The sequence below is a fragment of the Taudactylus pleione genome, unplaced genomic scaffold (genome assembly GCF_031769625.1).
Source record: "Taudactylus pleione unplaced genomic scaffold, aTauple2 ptg000130l, whole genome shotgun sequence".
NCBI lineage: Eukaryota > Metazoa > Chordata > Amphibia > Anura > Myobatrachidae > Taudactylus > Taudactylus pleione.
This window is the reverse complement of record NW_028284532.1, coordinates 3392097-3414310: the sequence shown is the minus strand read 5'-3', so window position 1 is coordinate 3414310 and position 22214 is coordinate 3392097. Positions and strand designations below refer to the sequence as shown.

General features: G+C 46.0%; 1 protein-coding gene across 1 annotated transcript; it reads left to right on the top strand.

The window, feature by feature from the left end:
• Positions 1-344: 344 nt before the first annotated feature.
• Positions 345-20740, top strand: DNAJC14 (DnaJ heat shock protein family (Hsp40) member C14). The gene is made up of 6 exons (XM_088473091.1): positions 345-1978; positions 5111-5217; positions 8417-8536; positions 11927-12087; positions 13586-13688; positions 20208-20740. The coding sequence occupies exons 1-6, from the start codon at positions 590-592 to the stop codon at positions 20434-20436; spliced, it is 2109 nt and encodes a 702-aa protein (XP_088329217.1). The 5' UTR covers positions 345-589; the 3' UTR covers positions 20437-20740.
• The last annotated feature ends 1474 nt before the right edge of the window (positions 20741-22214 follow it).

Sequence of the window (22214 nt, the reverse complement as noted above, 5' to 3'; positions counted from 1 at the left end):
GCTAACACGCCCCTAGGTGGCAAAGTCGCACCTCTGGTGTTTCAAGTGTACCTTTTTCTAGTTGTGAAATGTTGGAGGGTATGAGATACTGCCCCACTTTGCTGGCTGGATACATATAGTCAGCACTGCCCAGATAAAGCCCCACTTTGCTGGATGAATACAGATAGCCAGCGCTGATGCTGCCCAACTTGCTGGTTACACATAAGGAGCAGTAACAAACAAGCGGCTGCTGTACCGCAGAGAGGGACGGGACACACAGGCAGCGCACTCTCCTCAGTCACCGCGCCATTCCTTTTATACTGGGGGAGGGATCCGCTCTCCTCCCTCCAGACCAGTCTGTCAGCGCCCGGCGCTGTGACGTAGCCAATAAGTCGCGCAGCAGTGACGTGTCTATATCAGGCGTCAGTGCAGCGCGACCTTCGGCCGCGGGCCGCGTCACGGTGCTGGACGGCTGAAGGATTCTGCCGGGCGTAACGCCCGAAAAGATCAACGTGGGGAAACATTATTGTTTTTATATCTTGCAGGATAAAGGAGTCGCCATGAATGCAGTAACCTAGCATCTCATTGCCCCCTGACGGGACAAAAAAAGATGGTGAAGCAAATTCGAAGAAGTACAGAAAGCCGTGACGGCAGAGCCACAGCATATTCCCTCATTAGTGACGCACAGGAGAGGAATGCAGCGCATTTCCCCATACCAGGAAGCAACTGTAGCCTCCCTGCAAGTGTAAGAGCAGAGCAGAGTGGTGCAGGAACACCAGAAGCGCCATCAGGCAGAGACCAAACCTCATTTGTGCCTAAGAACAATTTCTTCCATGACTATGGTAACACTACACATGAGATGGCTGGAGATGTATGGACTAGAGAATTTCTTTCTGATGGAGAAAATGTTATCACTGATTTTTTGGATGGCTCCAATCTTCAAAAAGAAAGTGCAAGTTGTATTGGTGGAGAATCGCCGTTACCTCTCCGCTCCGATTGTGAGTGTATCAGGGATAGTGTAGGATCAGTTGGGGGCACGTACTCTGGTATTGGTGACCGCAACTGCAGCCAGGATTGTCCCCAGTTTTCTTGCTACCAGGAGCAGCCATTGGAATTGGACGAAGGAGAAGATGAATACAGTGGGAAACTGGCGGAGGAGGATTCTTGCAGGGCATCCGGTGGAAGAAGAGGGCGTAGGGGTAAAACCCGTAACAATAACAGAGATGTATCTAGGAAAGATGGCCGTCAACCTCCGTCCTCTAGCAGCAAGCACAAACTAGGTCGCAAAAAAAGCCATGGTGATGGAAGACATCAGATCAGATCACTAGTTCCCCAGCCCTTGCTTCAGTTTTCAAATTACTGTATCCAGGTGCTTATAGATTTGGTGCTGTTGATTGGTGAATGTGTGGAGTCACTTGGCATGATGCTGTATATCAGGTTATGGTTGCCTGCTCGTGACTTGGGCAGTTTGAAAATTCAATTGTGGACCTTTGGTATGTGGGTGCAACAACGAACTAAGGATTTCTGGGTTCTCATTTGCTCATGTGGATTATGGATCCTGCGTGTGCTGAAGATGTTGTGCGCTTTGCTTTTCCTGCTGCTTATGCTTTCAGTGCGTTGTTCAAAGATTTGTTGGCAGTATATTAAGAAAAGATTGGACAAGGTAGGAGCAGATAGCAACTGGAGATCCTGGCTTTCCACAAAATTACATAGGATTAGGGCCTTAGTGATGCAAAACAGGACCTTTAGGTATTTAATCAACCTTTTCAGCAGATGGACAGGGAAATTTTGGCCTTCCAGGTTAAGGACCGATAAAAAAAACACATGGGCCTCAGCAGGATCACCTAGTGGCCGCTTCCAGCCCAGGGATGAAGTAGAACGTCTACTGACTATGGCTGACGTTCCGGAGGAGGACTTAAATCCATTTCAGGTGTTGAGAGTAGAGATGGACGCTACTGATACAGAGCTCAAGAAGGCTTATCGTCAGCTGGCTGTATTGGTAAGAGTTCGATTTGATTGTAGGTTGCTAATGTTTGCAAGCATTTGTTTCTAAGCTGCCACTTTCAGTTTATACTTAACTTCCCGGAGACCGTAAACTGTATGTGTATGCAAATGAGAGAAAGGAGACATATTCCGCAATATGCTAACAGTGCAAAGGGCTGGTCCAATTATTTTGCTTTACCTTGAGGCTAAAAGACATGACTGACACAAATTCCTGAAGGAGTAATTCTGTGCTAGAATGCACTGACTGGCATCAGAATTATGTTGTATGCTAGATGGGGCAAGGGAAATGCATGAACATTTCTGTGGACATCCTTTAGTAAATTGTGTTATGGAACAATAAAAATGTAATGACCTAGAGTCCTTTACAAGCTCAAAATAACCTTTAACTTTGCATCCTTGTTAACCAAGTGCATACTATGTAGTTAGTTTTTTTTTTTTTTATACCTTTTTTTTCACAGGTGGCTTGCACATAATTGTATGAGTTTGTTGTACATGACTTAAGTATGGAAAATGTTACCACCATTGGGTTAATTAGAAATAAAGCATCTGCTTTAGTTTTTACTACCTAAAATACTACTTATTGGAGCCTCTGACTTTCATTTCGGATGATATGACGATAGTAACTAGTTCCAGTATTATAACTTAAATTTTTTTTATGTACGTTGGTTTGTGTGCAATAATTAATGTACTACTATTAAAAAAAAAACATAGGAGGGAATTTAAATTTTTTTCACGGGGATCGAGCTCACAGGTTAAGTGCTCGCAGTGTTATAGCGTGCGTTAACAGCATCGTGCCCAGCACTTAAGATGCAGTTTTCCAAAACTAAGCCCTGGGCATTAGTTGCGGTAATAGCGTACCCGCTAGGTTGTTTTAGCGGGGTGCCATGCCCTGCCCTATTTCTAAAGGGCAAAAAGCACCCTGCCCTCCGGCACCCCACTGAAACAGCCTGCGGGTGCCGTCCCCACCTGCGGGTCGCAGTGTCCCACAGGTGGGGAAAACGGCGGTGTAGGGGCTGGCGCTGGACCTAGAGTGAACACTAGATAAGGTGCGTGATGCAGTCAATTGAATAGCTATGGGCACGTGACCCAGGAGCTACATCCCCGCAAAGTGAAGTTAATTCCCCCCCATAGATTTGTAGAGGATAACTCCAATTTCTGCCCGTGAGCTGGCTCATACAGCAGCCCATTTTGTGAATTATAAAGGTTCTGTTTACCCATTCTAAAACTGGTATACGTGAAAAACTTGCATCATTAGAAGCCGCAACGTCAGCGCTGCATCATATATTTTTGAACTTAAAACCACACCCCTAATGCTTGTGTGCCTATAAAGCAAACAAAACAAAAAGTTACAGTCTACTGCTAGGTGGCTCAACAGCTATTAAAGAACTGTTCAGTTAGTGACGCACAACTTCATCCTGGTTAAAATAAAATTTTTGTTCTAATAACATCATTAAAACATTACATTCACTGCAGTGGGAAACTGGATACAAAGTATTGGCAACAATGACACAATTAGGCTTAAAGGCCTCATTCAGTACGGTTTGCAATTGCGAGCACAACTGAAAGTTCGCACGGAGCGCAGCTTCTAAAATATGCTAATGCTTGCTAAAGCTCAGCTGGCATAAAGACTCCCACTGTCGCTCTTCTGCATAAACATCAGTACCATCGATGTACATCAACCACTCACACAGCATTTACAGCAGATATGATCAGCCGCAGACACTGCAAGACTTGTCGCACGCAGTGGACTCTCAAACTGTGTATGCAATCGCAGTGGCTAATTTATGCACGCCCATGAAATGGCGTTCAAATGGACAGGCACGCCTGCGTTTTTCTGACCACTCCCCCATCACCGCCCCCAAATGCTAACAGCCTGTCACTCACTTTGCGATGGACTCCTTTGTGCGTCCGTAATCTTAATGTGATCGCTGCGCATGCGTGGTGCGGGATGTGCAATGGCAATCGCTGGACTGCGTTTGTAATCGCTATTGCTTATGCTGCTGAATCCGGCCCTAAGAGGAGTTATTTGGTTCTACAAAGTATTTAAATGATGAATTGACTTAACAGTAATGAATTATGAATACATATAAAACCGTGTACAGTAATGTCCCATAAACGTGTGGGGAATCTTCTGTTATGAAACCTCTGCCAAACTGCAAGTACTTACTCTGCTATAGGTCTTCATTTTGTTCAAATTTATCCATGTTTACATACTAGTGTACTTTTTAAAAATACTCAGTGATAGGGACACTGGTGACTGTTTTCATAATAAAGTCTTTACTACAAGCTTCTGGGACATTGTTTTTGCAGTTGGCCAATGTTCTTTGTACTGTGCATGTGTCTGCATTGCACTGTTCATGTGCCACTGGTCGTAGTGAGGATTTGGACGCAGAATGATTAACTTTTGTCTGAGGAAACTGGGTGGCGATTAAAACGCAGCTAGTGACTGTGTTCTTGTATGTAGTACTTGTACTGGCCCTGGCGTTTTAGTTCAGAAGGACAGGGTTGCTCAGAACGGTGATGGTGCGACTGTTGCTGTGTCTTTGTATGCAAGCAGCATACAAAGTGGTGCTGGCAGTGGACATCCCTATACAAACTACAGTGACTGTGGCATTAGCATAACTTTTTTGTACCGCTGCGCACAAATACACAACCCTGAGGGGATTTATAGCCACCTCTGAATCAGGCCCTATGTGATTATTGGCAATACTTTGAACCTATTTTCTAACTGCATTGATCATCTTCATTTTTTAGTGGTTTACTTTATTCTCTTAGAATAGTAGAATACATTTTATCCATGTTGAAGTCTGTGCGCCACAAACTGAGCTGTTTTGTATTCGAAGTGTTGATTCACCTGAGACTGGATCAGTTCTTTATTGTTTGTTTTATCATTTTGTATATAGTTTATAATTTAGTGCTGTCTTTAGTTGTTTTTGTCATATATTAGGAGACTTGCAGGCTCTTTGACAGCAGCTTTTAGATTTTGATGATTTTATTAAATAAAAAAGTGCCATGAAAAGGATCTTTGTTTCACAGTGTTTTTATTTCCTTTTTATTCACCATCTTCCCAATGTTCTTCCATCCTCTGATGCCAAGACCTTTTTTAATTTTTATTTAATTTTGACAGGTCCACCCGGACAAAAATAATCACCCTCGAGCAGAAGAAGCTTTTAAAGTTTTACGTGCTGCCTGGGATATTGTCAGCAACCCAGACAAGAGGAAAGAGTATGAACTGTGAGTAGGAGAAGGGGCACTCTAACCTGACATTAGAAGGGAGTTCAGTTATCTGCAATGGCCACAAAGTTGAGCAATTGCACTTAATAACCAGTAAAATTACTAATTTTCACATACACCGCATAGAAGTGTGTAGAAAAATTAGCAATGTCTGGCTACAGCAATATGCTGTACAGTACAGCCAAATATTGCCATGGCACATTGTCAAGAAGAATAATCTCTCATATAATTAGATGTATATAGAAAAAGTTCCATGAAAGCAAGCAAAATTACAGGCAAACCTGTGCTTGCGAACTGGGCCCTCTTCTCTCCTTATCTGTCTGTTATTACCCGGTCTCCTTTTATTACTGTATTGTTCCCAGTTGTATAGCGCAACTGGATATGTCACTATATAAATAAAAAATAATGAATGCTAATAATAGTACAGGTAATAGTGGCTATTTATAAGGCAGTGCATGCACTTTTGTCAAGAAACCCCATTTTGTTTTTTTTTATAATGCCTTTCTTGCACATGAGCCTACTATAATATATACTGCTCAAAAAAATACAGGGAAAACTTAAACAACACAATGTAACTCCAAGTCATTCACACTTCTGTGAAATCAAAATGTCCACTTAGGAAGCAACATTGATTGACTATCAATTTCACATGCTGTTGTGCAAATGGAATAGACAACAGGTGGAAATTATAGGCAATTAGCAAGACACAACCCACACAAGTGGCTCAGGTAGTGCAACTCATCCAGGATGGCACATCAATGGGAGCTGTGACAAGAAGGTTTGCTGTGTCTGTCAGCGTAGTGTCCAGAGCATGGAGGCGCTACCAAGAGACAGGCCAGTACATCAGGAGACATGGAGGAGGCCGTAGGAGGGCAACAACCCAGCAGCAGGACCGCTACCTCCGCCTTTGTGCAAGGAGGAACAGGAGGAGCACTGCCAGAGCCCTGCAAAATGACCTCCAGCAGGCCACAAATGTGCATGTGTCTGCTCAAACAGTCAGAAACAGACTCCATGAGGGTGGTATGAAGGCCCGACGTCCACAGGTGGGGGTTGTGCTTACAGCCCAACACCGTGCAGGACGTTTGGCATTTGCCAGAGAACACCAAGATTGGCAAATTCGCCACTGGCGCCCTGTGCTCTTCACAGATGAAAGCAGGTTCACACTGAGCACATGTGACAGACGTGACAGAGTCTGGAGACGTCAAGGAGAACGTTCTGCTGCCTGCAACATCCCCAGCATGACCGGTTTGGCAGTGGGTCAGTAATGGTGTGTTGTGGCATTTCTTTGGGGGGCCGCACAGCCCTCCATGTGCTCGCTAGAGGTAGCCTGACTGCCATTAGGTACCGAGATGAGATCCTCAGACCCCTTGTGAGACCATATACTGGTGCGGTTGGCCCTGGATTCCTCCTAATGCTAGACAGTGCTAGACCTCATGTGGCTCGAGTGTGTGAGCAGTTCCTGCAAGACGAAGGCATTGATGCTATGGACTGGCCCACCCGTTCCCCAGACCTGAATCCAATTGAGCACATCTGGGACGTCATGTCTCGCTCCATCCACCAACGCCACGTTGCACCACAGACTGTCCAGGAGTTGGCAGATGCTTTAGTCCAGGTCTGGGAGGAGATCCCTCAGGAGTCCATCCGCCACCTCATCAGGAGCATGCCCAGGCGTTGTAGGGAGGTCATACAGGCACGTGGAGGCCACACACACTACTGAGCCTCAGTTTGACTTGTTTTAAGGACATTACATCAAAGTTGGAGCTGCCTGTAGTGTGTTTTTCCACTTTAATTTTGTGTGGCTCCAAAACCAGACCTCCATGGGTTAATAAATTTGATTTCTAATCATAATTTTTGTGTGATTTTGGTGTCAGCACATTCAACTATGTAAAGAACAAAGTATTTAATAAGAATATTTAATTCATTCAGATCTGGGATGTGTTATTTTAGTCTTCCCTTTATTTTTTTGAGCAGTGTATAATAGATGGCATTGACAAATTATACATTGATCTTGCTGAAGAAACAAAAGTAAACTTTGCCTGTCAGATCAGTCGGTGTTCATCATGATACAGGATTGTTTAAGTGAATTAAACTAATTTATTTGCTATGTCACAGGAGCCCCTTTCATTGTTCCCTTATATTCTGGTAACCGTATCCGTCACTATCCGGGTTGAGGGAGAGACTCCAGATCTTAGAAGGCTGGCAGCGTACAAAGTATTAAAACGTGTGTTAACATGCTGTAACATAGGCTTTGGATGTCACCAAAAAACCTTTAGGCTCCTGTTGACAATAAACACTTGATTGTGGCGTAAAACCCAGGCCAAATTACTAATACAGTATACTCATATTGGGGTTTATTTAATAAGATGGAAATGTTTATTTTTGGTGAGATTTAAAGCAGAGATTTTTTTTGTTTGTTATTTGAAGGCAAAACTTTTGTGTGTTGCGTATGTTTTCCTCACCTAACATGCCAAGTTTTTCCTTCAAATCTGAAACTTTAAATCCTAATGCAAAATTTGTCTATTTTGTAAAAGTATACATCAGTAAATGAACCACATACATTTAGGAAGTGGCTGAATAAATTTAGTGTTCTATTAGTGGGCTGCGCTTCTGGGATACAACATTGGATGGAATGGTGGAGGGAGGAAATTTTTTCTTATATAGGGGGTGATTCAATTGTTAGACGTCCCCTGCTGGGTGTCTCTACAAATAGGCACCCGACAGAGCAATTCAATTGTTGATCTGTTTGGGGCGCCTAAAGCTGCAGTGGGGGGCACATTTCTTCTCGCGGCCTCCTAAGGTGCAAGAAGAAATGTGTGCAAAGTCCCGTTTTTTTGGGCGCCCAAATGGCTGTTTCGGCGCCCTAAACAATGCTTTAGCTGTGCGAGGCTAAAACTGGTGCTTGTAGCCGCAATAAATACTAAAGAGCCCCCAAACGGAGAAACAATTGAATTGCTCATTGGGTGCCTATTCGTATAGACGACACCCAGCAGGGAACGTCGGTAACAATTGAATCGCAGCCATAGGCTTTTATTTTCCACCATGCCATATAATACAAAAATGATTTTATACCTATATAGTAAGAAAAAGAAGGGTAAAACTCGCTAGAATACACTAATCAAAAAGTTTTTTCCTGCTGTCCATTAATGTTAAGTGTGGTCTGATGAGTGTTCCTCTCACAAATGCTCATTTTCCTTTTCAGTAAACGAATGTCTGAAACTGAGCTGGCTAAATCTATGAACGAGTTTCTCACCAAGCTGCAGGACGATCTAAAGGAGGCAATGAACAGCATGATGTGCAGCAAGTGTCAGGGAAAACACAGGTACAATGCAGTCGTCAGACATAATCCTTTGTGGAAGAGTTACTTAAATTAAGTTTTAATGCATTTGTAACTCAATTTGCAAGTATAAAACACAGGTTCACTAAAAAGCCTCAGTAGCAAATATATGTAAAGTGTCAACTATCGCAGTTTGTATGTGGTTCACCAGTATTATATGCTCCAGGTGTACTTCCTGTATAGGTTGCATAATCATTTGTTTGCTAAATAAACATTCGCTTTTAGGCTTCAGCAGAGTATAAAAAGCTTGTGTAATTCAGCAGGTCCAACTCCAGATAGTGTACAAATGTAACAAATTGTTAAAACACGCACACAGAAAACTATATGAGCCAGCAACAAAGAAAGCATCTATCGGCGTGGGTGGTCCATTCGTAATCAGCCAATCAGTGCTAGTGCTGATGACCGTCGTATATTTGCACCTGGAAATTATACATCTTGGTTATTTGTATCAGTTTGCTTCTGTTCACAATTATTACTGTGCTTTGGCTACATTAGTCTGCCAGAGCAGCTCTAATAAAATTAAAGTATTACTTACCTCTCCACTACAGACAGCTGACTCCCTTTCCTCCTCCTTAGGGCAATGCCCTAATGGGATCTAATGTAGATCAGAAAGTTGAGACTGATTTGACCCGTTGTGACATCACTGGCATTGCTATAGTGCATGTCAAGTTGTGACGCACTCTGTTCCTGCTGAGTAAAAAGTGAGCTTAGAGATCCAAGGTGACTTTCATTTTGTGCAGGAATGTAATGTAACATCCATTACCCAATATAAAATCTGTCTCCACCCAAGAGTGTCTTATCCTAATTTATTTTTAACAGATTACCTTTATACAATGGCAGTCTCAGCAGCGTGTTGTCTCCCACTTTGTGTTAATGCTCTAGAAAGTAACGATACTGCCTTTGAACCTCTATATACCCCTGCCTATACCTTCTAATATCCTGCCTATAAACCTCTAAGGATGATGCTAATTTGCGTACGCAGTCATACAGTAAATAAAGACTCCAGACCTAGAACCTGTGGTTCCAAAGCACAAAGTATTATTCAAGTAAAAGTACAGCAGTTACACGCTATGATCCTCATATAATCTTCGCGCAAAGAGATTATACAGACCCAAGTACAATTATACATACGCAGCGCTCTCTGGTCCAGCATTCAGCACGAAGACTAGAAAACCAGGGTCAGAGCATATTTATACCCCCCAGGAATAAAAAACACAATAGAGAAGTTTGTTGCTAATACCATTGATCCTAAAGGAGAGGACATATGTTACAAGGAATTTAACAGGTTGGTTCAAATAGACACAATCCAGCCTCTAACAACTGGTGGTCTCTGGTTTCCCGCCTCATGCAAATCCTAACAGTTGTTCATATAATGTACATTTTGTTGCTTGAAGTCTCTGCGGTCCATAAGTTGAGAATGCATGTTGCGATCTCTCCATCGATATTACCGGAATACTGTTGAGAGAGTACGTATCAGAACAATACCAAACATGGCTTACTTATCACGTATAAAACCTTAGTTAAGAAATAATCTTTATTTCATAGCAATTATAGTAAATGTGCCTACTTGAATCTTATACCTTATAGCTTATGGAACCTTGTATGTGAATATGTAATGTGTGAGTATGTGGGGTTTGATGTAAAGACGCTAGTTAACTTGGGGCAGATGCGTGTGCATGAAGCTAATATTCAGCGTTTTCATACAGGATCTTATGCATTCGCTAATATGCGACTAGTTAACAGCGCAATTGTGCTTATTAATGTGTGTATGAGAAATGGTGAAAGATGCAATCACATGATGCTAATAGTAATATCGCCACATGTACTAAAGTGTGAGTTTATCTAAAATGGCGCTTAGGCGGCCATTCGCAAAATGGCGTCTTGCGATCTCATTTCCAAGATGGCGTCGCTGCGATCCAATTTTAAACTGATCTTGTCTCAGCCAATTATTCAGCTTCGACAAAAGACTGCTCCATTCTCAGGTCTTAAGCCGTGTATCCACTTGCTGATTAAAATGAGCGATTAAACTATATAGTTCAATCGCTTATTAATTGTGCATAAATCGTGCAGTATTATGTCGGAAACGACCAGCGATGCGCACTCCCGCTAGTCATTTCCGACATCAATAATCGCCCGAACATGCTGGTCAATCTGCCGATAACAACAGATAGCCCATATCGTTCAGTGTGGGCACCTACAGGATGAGGAACGACTGAACGATTACAATGTCGTAATCGTTCAAATGTTCCTCTGTCGGCAAGTGGATACGCACCTTTACATGCCCAACTTTATCTCCTGTCAATCTTAATTCTTGTCAGAAAACACTAGATAAGAGCTATGAATGTGCCTCCTAGACACTTCCACAAAGGCATCATAAGCTTTTGTTGTTTTTTTGTGCCTTTATCACTGCACTTTAACTAGGCTTTGTTAAAGCATGTAGTCTACCGTTGTGTAGCTGTAATGCCATGTCTAGTGTTAGGAATCATTGCTGTACTAAGGATACCTACTCATAGCAGTAAAACTATTCTCACTTAGTTAATGCGTAAGGTGATCAGAAATATGTTGTTTTTTTAATTTTGTTGTTTTCATTTCCCTCTTGTACTTTTTCAGATAAATGTTTTTACAGGGTGTTCAGGATTTCGGTGAACCTGAGTGTATTTAGTATATATGTAGAATAAGTTTGCCACCCCTGGTAAGCCTTATGTGCTCACTCACTTTGTGATCTGGATGTTTGGCATGGCTGGTATAAACAGATCAGTGAGCAAGCACTGCCACACACCAACTATACAACTAGAGCGCACATGTAACAAAGGAGGGTTTTCGCCATACAGTGCATCCGGAAAGTATTCACAGCGCTTCACTCTTTCCACATTTTGTTATGTTATAGCCTTTTTCCAAAATGGAATAAAATTCATTTTTGTCCTCAAAATCTACACACAATACCCCATAATGACAGCGTGTAAAAAGTTTTTTGAGACATTTGCAAATTTAATTAAAAAAAATAAATCACATGTACATAAGTATTCACAGCCTTTGCTCAATACTTTGTTGATGCTGATTAATTCCAGTCAATTTGAATTATGTATTAACCATTTATAAAGGTTAATTTGAAAAAACAAAATCCGTGTTGAAAAACCATTATCTTAGCTAGAAAAATGGCTTGGGTAAATAATGAATACATTAATGTCCCTTTGTGTGTGTCTTAACACAATTGAACAAATGCCATAGACTTGTTGTTCTCAATCTGGTTTTGTTTAGTGCTCATATTAATGCTATAATAGTAGATAAAAGCACTGGCCTAGAAGGATATTATACAGCTGAAGAATCCAGTACATGTTCTATCCTTTCACTGAGTAGCTCCGTATGTTTTGGCAGGAGATTTGAAATAGATCGGGATCCTGCAAGTGCTCGTTATTGTGCTGAATGTAGGAAAATGCACTCTGCAGAAGAGGGAGATTTCTGGGCAGAATCTAGTATGCTTGGACTTAAGATCACCTACTTTGCTATGATGCAAGGCAAAGTATTTGACATAACAGGTAAGTACGGCAAGAGGTCTAAAGACTGTTCAATTTTTTTTTTATCTGGACAGTCAGTTTTCCTAGACTTTTATTAAGGAGTTCTCATATGTGTTAAAGACAATGGGCCTGATTAAGGTTGGATTGCAGTTGCTAATGCGCACGCAATCGGCTGGAGGCCCCACATGTGTAATGGCGACCGCAACACTGAAGGGGTTAACCCCCCCCTTCTTCCGGGTGCGACGCCAGGAGTACTGTGTGTAAGGAGCCATTGAGTGCTCCACGCTTGGGACAGGAGCAATGCTTCCTGCGCTCCAGGGCAGTTGAAAGCCACTACAGCCGGGACGAGTGTCCCGGGCTGAGCAAGCCAGCCCCCCCGTGCAACACTGCAGGCCAGTGTAGCTGCATGCTGGGGGGCGGAAGCGCCGACACCGTGCAGAGAATTAGGGCACCAGCAAAAATGTTAAAGCCCCAGCGCAAAATAACCAACACATGGGTCTCAATAAAGTGTATTTAAAGTGTATGTGCAGCACTGAGCTGGGCTCACAGGATCCAAGCTGCAGTGATTAAAGCCTGATGCTGGGCACAGGCACAGAGTGCATGTATGTACAATGTAAAAATGTATTTCAAAGGTATATATTTAATATATGATTTTAAATGTATAATTTAAGGAAAATTGCGCTTACCTTTGATTTCACTGGATGGCCAGGGGATCCAGAGTCCTCTGTGGGCTGCTGGATCCCCTCCAGCCCACTTCCAGGGAAATAGAATGTTCTCCTATGCAGCCTCATGCCTGGAAGTGGTATGAGGAGGTGCATAGGAAATTGGCTAATGCAGCCAACTAATTGTGTTCAGGGAGTTCAAAAAGGGCTTCCCCTCTGTGGCCAGGAAACCCTGCCTGGGGACCTTGCTTGCCCACCCCTGGAGCTCAGATTCAGGCAGAGGTGGCAAGCTTGGCCCCTTAGCAGATTCCTGGAAGTCCGTTTTCGGGGGAAACCTCCCCTGTCCCAGGTGGGCCTAGGCACAGGGCAGTGACCACTGTTTTGCGTATGCATAGCAGTGTGTGAACTAGCTATTGCGATTGGGACTGCAATCACAGAAGCTACGCAGACCCCTTGCAGAGTGCGTTAGCACGCCATTGCAGGGGCGTACATAAATTATCCACTGCGATGCCATACACAGTGTGAGGTCTCCACAGCGTGCGTGGTTGTCAGCAATTTCTGAGTATGGTCAGGGCCTGTGCAAGTGTGCGTAAGGCTGCGATGATGCTCGATTGTACCGATGCTTAGCAGAATAGCTAAGCCATTACGGATGTGTGTAAGGTAAAGTGGACGTCCTTATGTTGTGCTGAGTTTGCATTGCGATCACAATGGATTAGCATGCTATCACAGTTGAACTGCGTGCGTACGCAACATTGCGATCCGTAGTGAATCAGGCCCAATGGCTGAAACACAGCAATGACACAGACTCTGTTCAATTAATTCATTTTTTTTAACTTCACTTCCATCTCTCCTCTTAGAATGGGCAGGATGCCAACGTGTAGGAATCACACCTGACACTCACAGAGTCCCGTATCACATTTCATTTGGCTCAAGGAATCCTCCAAATCCAGGACGACAAAGGTTTGAATTATTTCATGCTAGGGGAGGGAGGAGATTCTTCTGAAACCATGAAAATATTTAATAAGGCAGTTTTGTTGATTTTATATTTGTTAAATTACTGTTTTATTCAGTGCAAGTGATTAATACTTAGTATTTCATCCCCTAAAACTAAGCCAATAAAGACCTGCTAATAAGATCATATAGGCAATGTTATATATAATAAAGTATAGGGTCACCTATTATTTTGATTATTCTCCTAACCCCCAATGTTCGCTCCAGAAGTGACTGAGCTAAATGCAAAACTGAGCCACTCTCTATCTCTGCATCGCTGCTTCCATTCCTGCACATAAACGCTCTTCATTCTTTAGGCCAGTGGTGACATGGAGGAGAGAGGATGTAGGATGAATGGTTGGGGACAAAGAAAGTGTCACATCAGGGACAGGTCCTTTTTAAGTATAGGTAGTTGTATTTCATTTTCTACTTCAGGGTCCATAGGGTATCCACAGGATACCTTGGGGTATAGGTGTGACGTCAGTCGCAGGGCACCAAAGAGTTAAGCTTTCAGCCTCCCAGGATGCACTAGGTCCCCCTCCTATACCCCGCCCCCGGGCCAAGGCACCTCAGTTTAGTTTGGTGCCCGGCCGGAGTCGGGTGCACCTGTTGGAGTGGGGGCTAGAAGAGCCCCTGAAGCTTTTTCTTCATGCAGCTGTGGCTGCACATCTGGATGAACAGCATGGACAGTCAGTCCTGACGTCCATGCTGTCTTCCCTACACCCCGCCGGTACCAGAACGCCGGTACTGATCCGGGGATGCTGGTGGGCGTCTGGGGTCACAGCTAGCGGTGACCCCAGATGCTCCGGACCATGGCCGGATTCAAGGGGGACAGAGGTAAGCAGCGGGGTCCCGCGGTGGGTCCCCGCTGATCACATGGTCCTAAGTCCCCAGGCAGGGGGCTCCCTGGGGACTGGCTGCAGCGTGGAGCCAGGCGACCAACCTGCGCTTCCACTACCCCCTGGGACAGCGGACCGCAGCAGAGCGGTAGCGCTGCGGCGTCCCAGGGGTTAAATGCATGCCAGGGGAGCGCGCCTTCCCTGTCTCACAGCCGGCGCCTCCCCCGCTGCACACAGCCCTCTCTGCACTGTGCTGACTGGTCCTGTGTCAGCGCTCCTCCCCCAGGCCAGCTTCTCTCTGCTCCTCGGCGGCCATCTTCTCTGCAACGCATGGTGAACGCTGCTGGAAGTCTGGAAGGAAGCATCGTGGTCTGGGTCCCCCCGCATACCTCTCCTCCGCTGTGGCTCAGGTCTGTGTATGCAGCGCTGTGTCCTACCAGGCCCTGTGTCTGTGTAGTTGAGTGATCAGCGCTGTTAGTGCAGGAATTGTTATTTCTCTGCATTGTATGTGACTGTGCTAGCGCTGCCTGTAACTATTCTTCTCTAAACTGTCAGCTTTATTACTGTCCCTGTTCTTTCTGCTAAAGCCCTTGCGGTGCGGTGCTGCAGGGTGGTCTCTCGCCTATTTAATACTTAATTGGTGAGAGAGGTCACATACGTGGTGCCATCATGTCTGAAAGTGATTTTCCCCTCCGGCTACAGTGTACCACGTGCAAAGTACCGTTAGCGGAGGGGGAGGGTAGCGCGGAGGGCCTTTGCCGGCAGTGTTGTCCATGGCGCGGCCTATTACGGTTACAGCACCGGTACAGGAGCCGCCCTGGGCTTGTTTCGCTCAGGCGTTAACAGCTTTAGTGGGCCAGTTAGCTCCGCAGCCCGCGTTTACTCCGATGGGTTTGTCCCAGCAGTCTGTGGTGTCGTCACCCATGCAGGGGTTCCCACGACAATTGGTGGTACCCCACAGTCTCCCTATTTCCCCGCTCCCGGGTTCTCAGGAGCCAGCGTGGGTTAACTCCCTGACGAGTTCTTTACAGCACTTGTCGGATGTGTTGCAAGGGGAGTCTGTGATGCGGCCTCATAAAAGGCCGGTGGCGTCTCTGTCCGCTCCTTATGAGGATGACGAAGGGACGTCTGATGATGGGGAGATTCTGGATCCTTACGATCAGGAACCTTTCCATACTAAGGACGCTGATGCTAAGTCCAAAGTATATATTCCTGGACTTATTCGGGCGGTCCGCACAGCCTTGGTGATTGAGGACGAAGTTCCCCCAGCGGCTAAATCTAAGTATGCCTTTTTCAAAGATGTGAAGGGCGATGCCACAGTCTTTCCTCTTTCCAGTTGGTGGACCATTTAGAGGAGGCGTGGAAACAACCTGGCAAAAGATACCAGCCGCAGAGACGCCTGGCGGTGGCTTATCCGTTCGCGGATAATTATTTTGCTAAGTGTGAATCCCCTCCACAGGTGGATTCTCACGTGACCCGTCTTGTCCGTAGTGCCACATTGCCGATGCCATCCATGTCCTCCCTTAAGGATGCTACGGACCGCAAGGTAGAAATCTGCCTGAAGTCCGCTTATTCCCTTGCAGGGGGGGCAGCACGGCCGGCTATGGCCATTTGCTGGGTTGCCAGAGCGATGGAGCGCTGGGCGGATTCATTAGAGGCTTCTTTTGAATCCGACTGTCCGGCCGAACAAGCGGAGTTGATTGGCAATCTCCGTGATTCGGCCACCTACATCAACGAGGCGGCTCTAGACATTAGTACTCTGGTGTCTAGAATTTCTTCAGCAGCGGTAGCTGCTCGTCGCACCTTGTGGCTGCGATCCTGGAAGGCGGACGCAGATCCAAGAAAGGTCTGGAAGCGTTGCCGTTTACCGGAGAAGTTCTCTTTGGTCCGGATCTGGATAAGATTGTGGCCACGCTGGCGGCAGCCAAATCTGCTTGTCTCCCGTCGGCCGCTGCTCCTTCTGGTTCTGGACCATCGTCCTTTCGGTCATCTAGGGCCCAGGGCAGGCCCAAACCACAGTCGTTTCCTCGACAGGCTGGCCCTAAGAAATCGGTCAAGCCCCGGAAACAGGCATGGAGTACCAGACGTCCGGCCCCCAAGCCAGATGACAAGCCTGCGGCCTGACGGTCCGGGTCTCCCCTTGGGGGATCCCAGGGTGGGAGGCCGCCTGCTGCAGTTCTCCCGGTGTTGGTCGTTCACTACGACAGACACTTGGGTTCTGGAGGTGGTCTCTCACGGGTACGCCCTCTCCTTCCGGCACAGACCCCCGGCTCGATTCTTCACCACGGGTCTACCATCAGACCGGAACAAGGCTACGGAGCTGCGGAAGGTATTGCACACTATGCTCCAGGCTGGAGTTATAGTGCCTGTTCCATTCTCCCAGAGGGGCCAGGGTTTCTATTCAAATCTATTTTTGGTACAGAAACCCAATGGGTCATATCGTCCGATTCTCAACCTCAAAGCACTCAACAAGTCTTTGCGGGTCCCGAAGTTTCGGATGGAGACCCTACGGTCCATCATTCTGGCGCTGGAACCTGGGGACTACATGGTGTCATTGGACATACAGGACGCTATGGCGGTCATGGCGGCTTCTCTGCGGCTGCAAGGAGTCCGCATGTTGCCGTACTTGGACGACCTGTTATTGGTGGCAGGATCTCCAGAGGTCCTGTTACACCACTTGGACCTGACCATTGCACTGCTGCAACGGCACGGCTGGCTAATTAACTGGCAGAAGTCCACTCTAATCCCGTCTCGGAGGATTCTGCATCTTGGAGCCTTATTGGACTCGGGACAGCAAAGGATCTTCGTGACGGAGGACAAGATCTCTGCTTTACAGTCAAGGGTGCGCAGTTGTCTGCACAGCCGCCGGGTGTCCTTACACTCGGCGATGAGGTTACTGGGCTCCATGGTGTCGGTGTTCGACATGGTGGAATACGCCCAGTTTCACTCTAGACCTCTGCAGCACCTGATCCTGTCCAAGTGGAACGGGCTGCCTCAGTCTCTGAAGTTCCAGACGATTGTGCTCACCCCGGAGGTTCGCCTGTCCCTTGCGTGGTGGTTAAAGATGACCCACCTCAACAAGGGACGTCCGTTCTGGGTTCCAAATTGGGTCCTGTTGACAACGGACGCCAGTCTTCGGGGCTGGGGAGCAGTTTCGGGTCCACACTTGTTCCAGGGCAGGTGGACACCGACAGAAGCGGAGCTTCCAATAAATATCTTGGAACTCCGTGCGGTCTTCAATGCTCTCCTGCAGGCACAGCGGTTTCTCCAGGGTCACCCGGTGCAGGTCCAGTCGGACAATGCTACCACCGTGGCCTACATAAACAGGCAAGGAGGAACTCGCAGTCGTGCGGCTCTCGTAGAGGTCTCTCGGATCCTGGTTTGGGCGGAGCGCAATCTTCCGGCCATATCAGCGGTCTTCACACCGGGAGTGCTAAATTGGGAGGCGGACTTTCTAAGTCGCCAGGACGTTCATCCAGGGGAATGGTCCCTGCACCCGGACGTTTTTCAACTACTGGTGGACAGGTGGGGTCTTCCAGAAATCGACCTCATGGCGTCCCGGCACAACAACAAGTTGCCGGTGTACGGGTCTCGCACAAGAGACGAAGGGGCGTCTCTGGTGGATGCTCTGTCCGTCCGGTGGACGTTCAGGTTCGCATACCTGTTCCTTCCGGTCTCCCTTCTTCCACGGGTAATCCGGAAATTCAAACAGGAAGGAGGGACGCTCCTGTTGATAGCTCCCGCGTGGCCCAGACGGCACTGGTTCTCAGACCTTCAGGGTCTGTCCGTGGACAGTCCTCTGCGGTTGCCGCTACGACCGGACCTTCTGTCTCAGGGTCCTTGTCTTCACCCGGACCTGACTCGGCTGTCTTTGGCGGCGTGGCTGTTGAGACGGCCATGCTGAGGTCCTGGGGGTTTGCCAGCTCTGTGGCGCGTACCATGTTACGAGCTCGGAAACCGTCTTCCGCGAGGATATACCATCGCGTGTTGCATACGTTCTTCCAGTGGTGTCGACCGAGAGGTTATGCACCGCTGGAGTTTCGTCTGTCTCGGATTCTCGCCTTCCTGCAAGCGGGACTAGATCATGGGCTTCGCCTTGCTTCTTTGAAGGTACAGGTTTCGGCCCTATCTGTCTGGTTTCACCGTAGGATTGCTACAATCCCGGATGTGCGCACCTTTATGCAAGGTGTTCTCCGTATTCAGCCGCCCTTTGTTCCACCTGTGGCGCCTTGGGATTTGGCTGTGGTCCTGAGGGCTCTCCAAGGACCGCCGTTTGAACCACTGGGCTCAGTGGATATTAAATGGCTAACAGCTAAGACTGTTTTCCTTCTGGCCGTTGCTTCAGCCAGACGTGTTTCTGAGTTAGGGGCTCTTTCTTGTAGACCCCCTTTCTTGGTTTTTCATGGGAACAGGGCAGTGCTCCGCACTCGGCCCGAGTTTCTTCCCAAAGTTGTTTCCCAGTTTCAGGTTAACGAGGAAATAGTTGTTCCGGCCTTTAACTCACCGGGTCTTTCCGTGGGTGAGGCCTCTTTGGATGTTGTGCGGGCCTTAAGGACTTATGTGGACCGCACTTCTTTGTTTAGGAAGTCGGACGCTTTGTTGTCCTCTATGGCTTCTGTAAAAAGGGTTGGCCTGCTTCAAAGCAAACTTTGGCAGCCTGGATCCGTATGGCTATTTCTGAAGCTTATCTTCATGAAGGCCTACCGGTCCCTCCTTCTCTGAAGGCTCATTCCACTAGGTCTGTGGGTCCTTCGTGGGCAGCTCGACGTGGTGCCTCGGCAGTTCAGATCTGCAAGGTTGCTACGTGGTCTTCTGTCCATACCTTCGTGAGGTATTACAGGTTTGACACCTTCGCCTCTCAGGATGCTTCCTTCGGGCGGCGGATTCTCCTTTCTGCACAGGAGCGTCCCCACCCTTAAAGGATACTGCTTTGGGACATCCCCAAGGTATCCTGTGGATACCCTATGGACCCTGAAGTAGAAAATATGAGATATGGTAAGAACTTACCCTTGTTATCTCTATTTCTACGAAGTCCATAGGGTTCCACAGGACTCCCGCCCTGTCGCACCTGTGCTGCAGATGGGCTTTGCTCTGGTCACCGGTTTTCCGTCTCCCTCTGGTGAGAATGTGATTCTTGTATGTGTCCAGATCTTTGTTCTCTCTCTTCCTTCTCCTCCTCCGGCCTATGGCTTGGTAACTAACTGAGGTGCCTTGGCCCGGGGGCGGGGTATAGGAGGGGGACCTAGTGCATCCTGGGAGGCTGAAAGCTTAACTCTTTGGTGCCCTGTGACTGACGTCACACCTATACCCCAAGGTATCCTGTGGAACCCTATGGACTTCGTAGAAATAGAGATAACAAGGGTAAGTTCTTACCATATCTCATATTTTTTATAGCAACTCACACAGAGGCCCTCCATATTTTGTACTTGGCATCGCAGTTGTTATGATTTGCAGCCAAAGGTCAGGTCTGCTCTAAGGAGCTATATTCCTTTTGAATTTACTAAAATAATTAAGAGGTTTACTGTGCCCATAAGGAAGTATGGTGAACTGTGCTGAAGATATTTGGAGCTGAGCAAATGCTTCTACAGTGTATTCTGAATTTTCAGTGCTGCCATTTAGCAAGGTTTTATTTATTTTTTTGTCCATTTAGGGCACCTTCAGAAAGCAGCCCAACCTCAGCTGCTGATTTGCAGAACCTCTTGAACAGAATATTCCAAGGCTCTGGAGGACAAATGCCCAACGGGAAAATCTTCACCTCACCCCAGCAACCCTCACATGGAACTCCGTCCCCTTCTGGACCATCTAAACCAGACCCTGCACCCAAGAGTGAGACGAAGTCCAAGCGAAAGAAGAAAATGAGGCGTCCTGTACAGCGATGAGCCACCCACCTCCACCTGAACTCTAAATGTCCCCTAAAAGTTGGAGTGGGGGTGGCAAAGACATCAGTTGCACAACTCTTCAAATGATTCAGTCTCCAGTTGTTTCTTGTCAGACTGCAGTATGCTGACTAGAACCAAGCTACCAAGGGCTTTAATTACCGTACAAGTCAATTGTCTTCTTTATTTTATTTTTATTCCCCCAGTCTATTCTCCTGTGCAGTGGGGACCAGCAAGGCTTTCCATTGTAAGCACCAATAACAAATTACAGACAGGTTCCTTTTTAATAAAGAGAAACCACATCTAATCATAATACCAAAGATTCCTGGTGTAGAGCTCTTTCTGGGTAGAGGAAGTCCATCTGTGCATGCAGTCTGTGAGGGAAACGGACTCTAGAGAACGTATGTATGTAGATTGGCAAAGCAAGTCCTGTTAGTTACAGGTAAATATAGTGGGTTTGTGAGACCACAATGCTTCTCAGAATGAATGATTGCTGTTCTTTCTATCAAGCATTAGGAAGGTGAAGAAGACACTTGTTTCTTATTTTATTTACATGGAAGTTATTGTGTGAGCATACACGCTGGGATTTATGTCTTTTACGTTGTGCTGTTTTGCTGTGTATTGCCATTTAACCATTGGACCATTGCAAAGAGTAGGTGGTCTGGAAATATTCCAGTGTTCTAAATCCTTTTGGTTGCAATTTGGGTTATCATGGCTGCAGTGATGTATGTTTGCATTGCATTTGAAGACCACATAGTACAGCCATGGTGGTATAATTGGATCAATATACTTAAACTATACCGTTAACTTTCACACAGTGGCTGAATATGTGCAGCCTAGTCATTCTGAACAAGTGACATTAATGAGGTACTTCATGGCCATTATTCATATAGCATGTCCCATTCGTATTGAAGCACTTGTTCCTAATGATTTATTAGGCCACATTCGCATAAACAGGCTCCCTCTATGTGCGTACAGTAGGTGAAAGATGCACTTTAAGTATTTTCTATAAAGGATGATCGCATGTAATATTCATCCAGGATGCTGTCGGAGAAACAGGTAGTTTGCAGTCTCTATAATATCCCCTCTTTAGAACTTAAAAAACCTATTCTACAATTCATACGTAAGCAAAAGTGTTTCAAGGCAGCAAACTGGTCATCCTTGTATGACATCATGAACATCTTTTACTTCCCTCACTTTTATTTTGTGTGCTTGGGCAATACGAGTGAGAGTCGCCCCAAACGTCATCGTGACAGTATTTGAGATTAGGGATGATGTTAGTGGCTACGGCAATGCTGGCTCTTAAGGCATGCCTGGCATGGACACTCAGCTAGGTCCCATTATATGGTGAATTTCTGCAGGAACGGTGTATAGGACAATCAATTTTAACAGGTTGTGTTTTATATTTTCTGACTGTGCAAGTGTGATACCTCTCAGCCCCGAGGCTCATCCTCACATGAAACATAGTAAAATTAATGTGAAACAAGGCAAATAAGGCAATTTTAGTGCAGGGGTATAAATAACCTGTTGCTTTATAGCTGCTGTTGAACTATATTTAGTTATTGATTGACTCAGGACAAAGGTAGTGTTCAATTACAGCCGGAGATCTACATCCACTTCTCTAACATGATAATACATAAATATGTGTTTTATGCTCTGGTGCACAAAATACAGTGGCGTAATGTTGCTGTTATATAACTACAACAGTGATTTCTGCATTTAAAATTTTGTATTGCATACTTAAATTCAGCAAAGGATACAATGAAATCAGACGCATGATT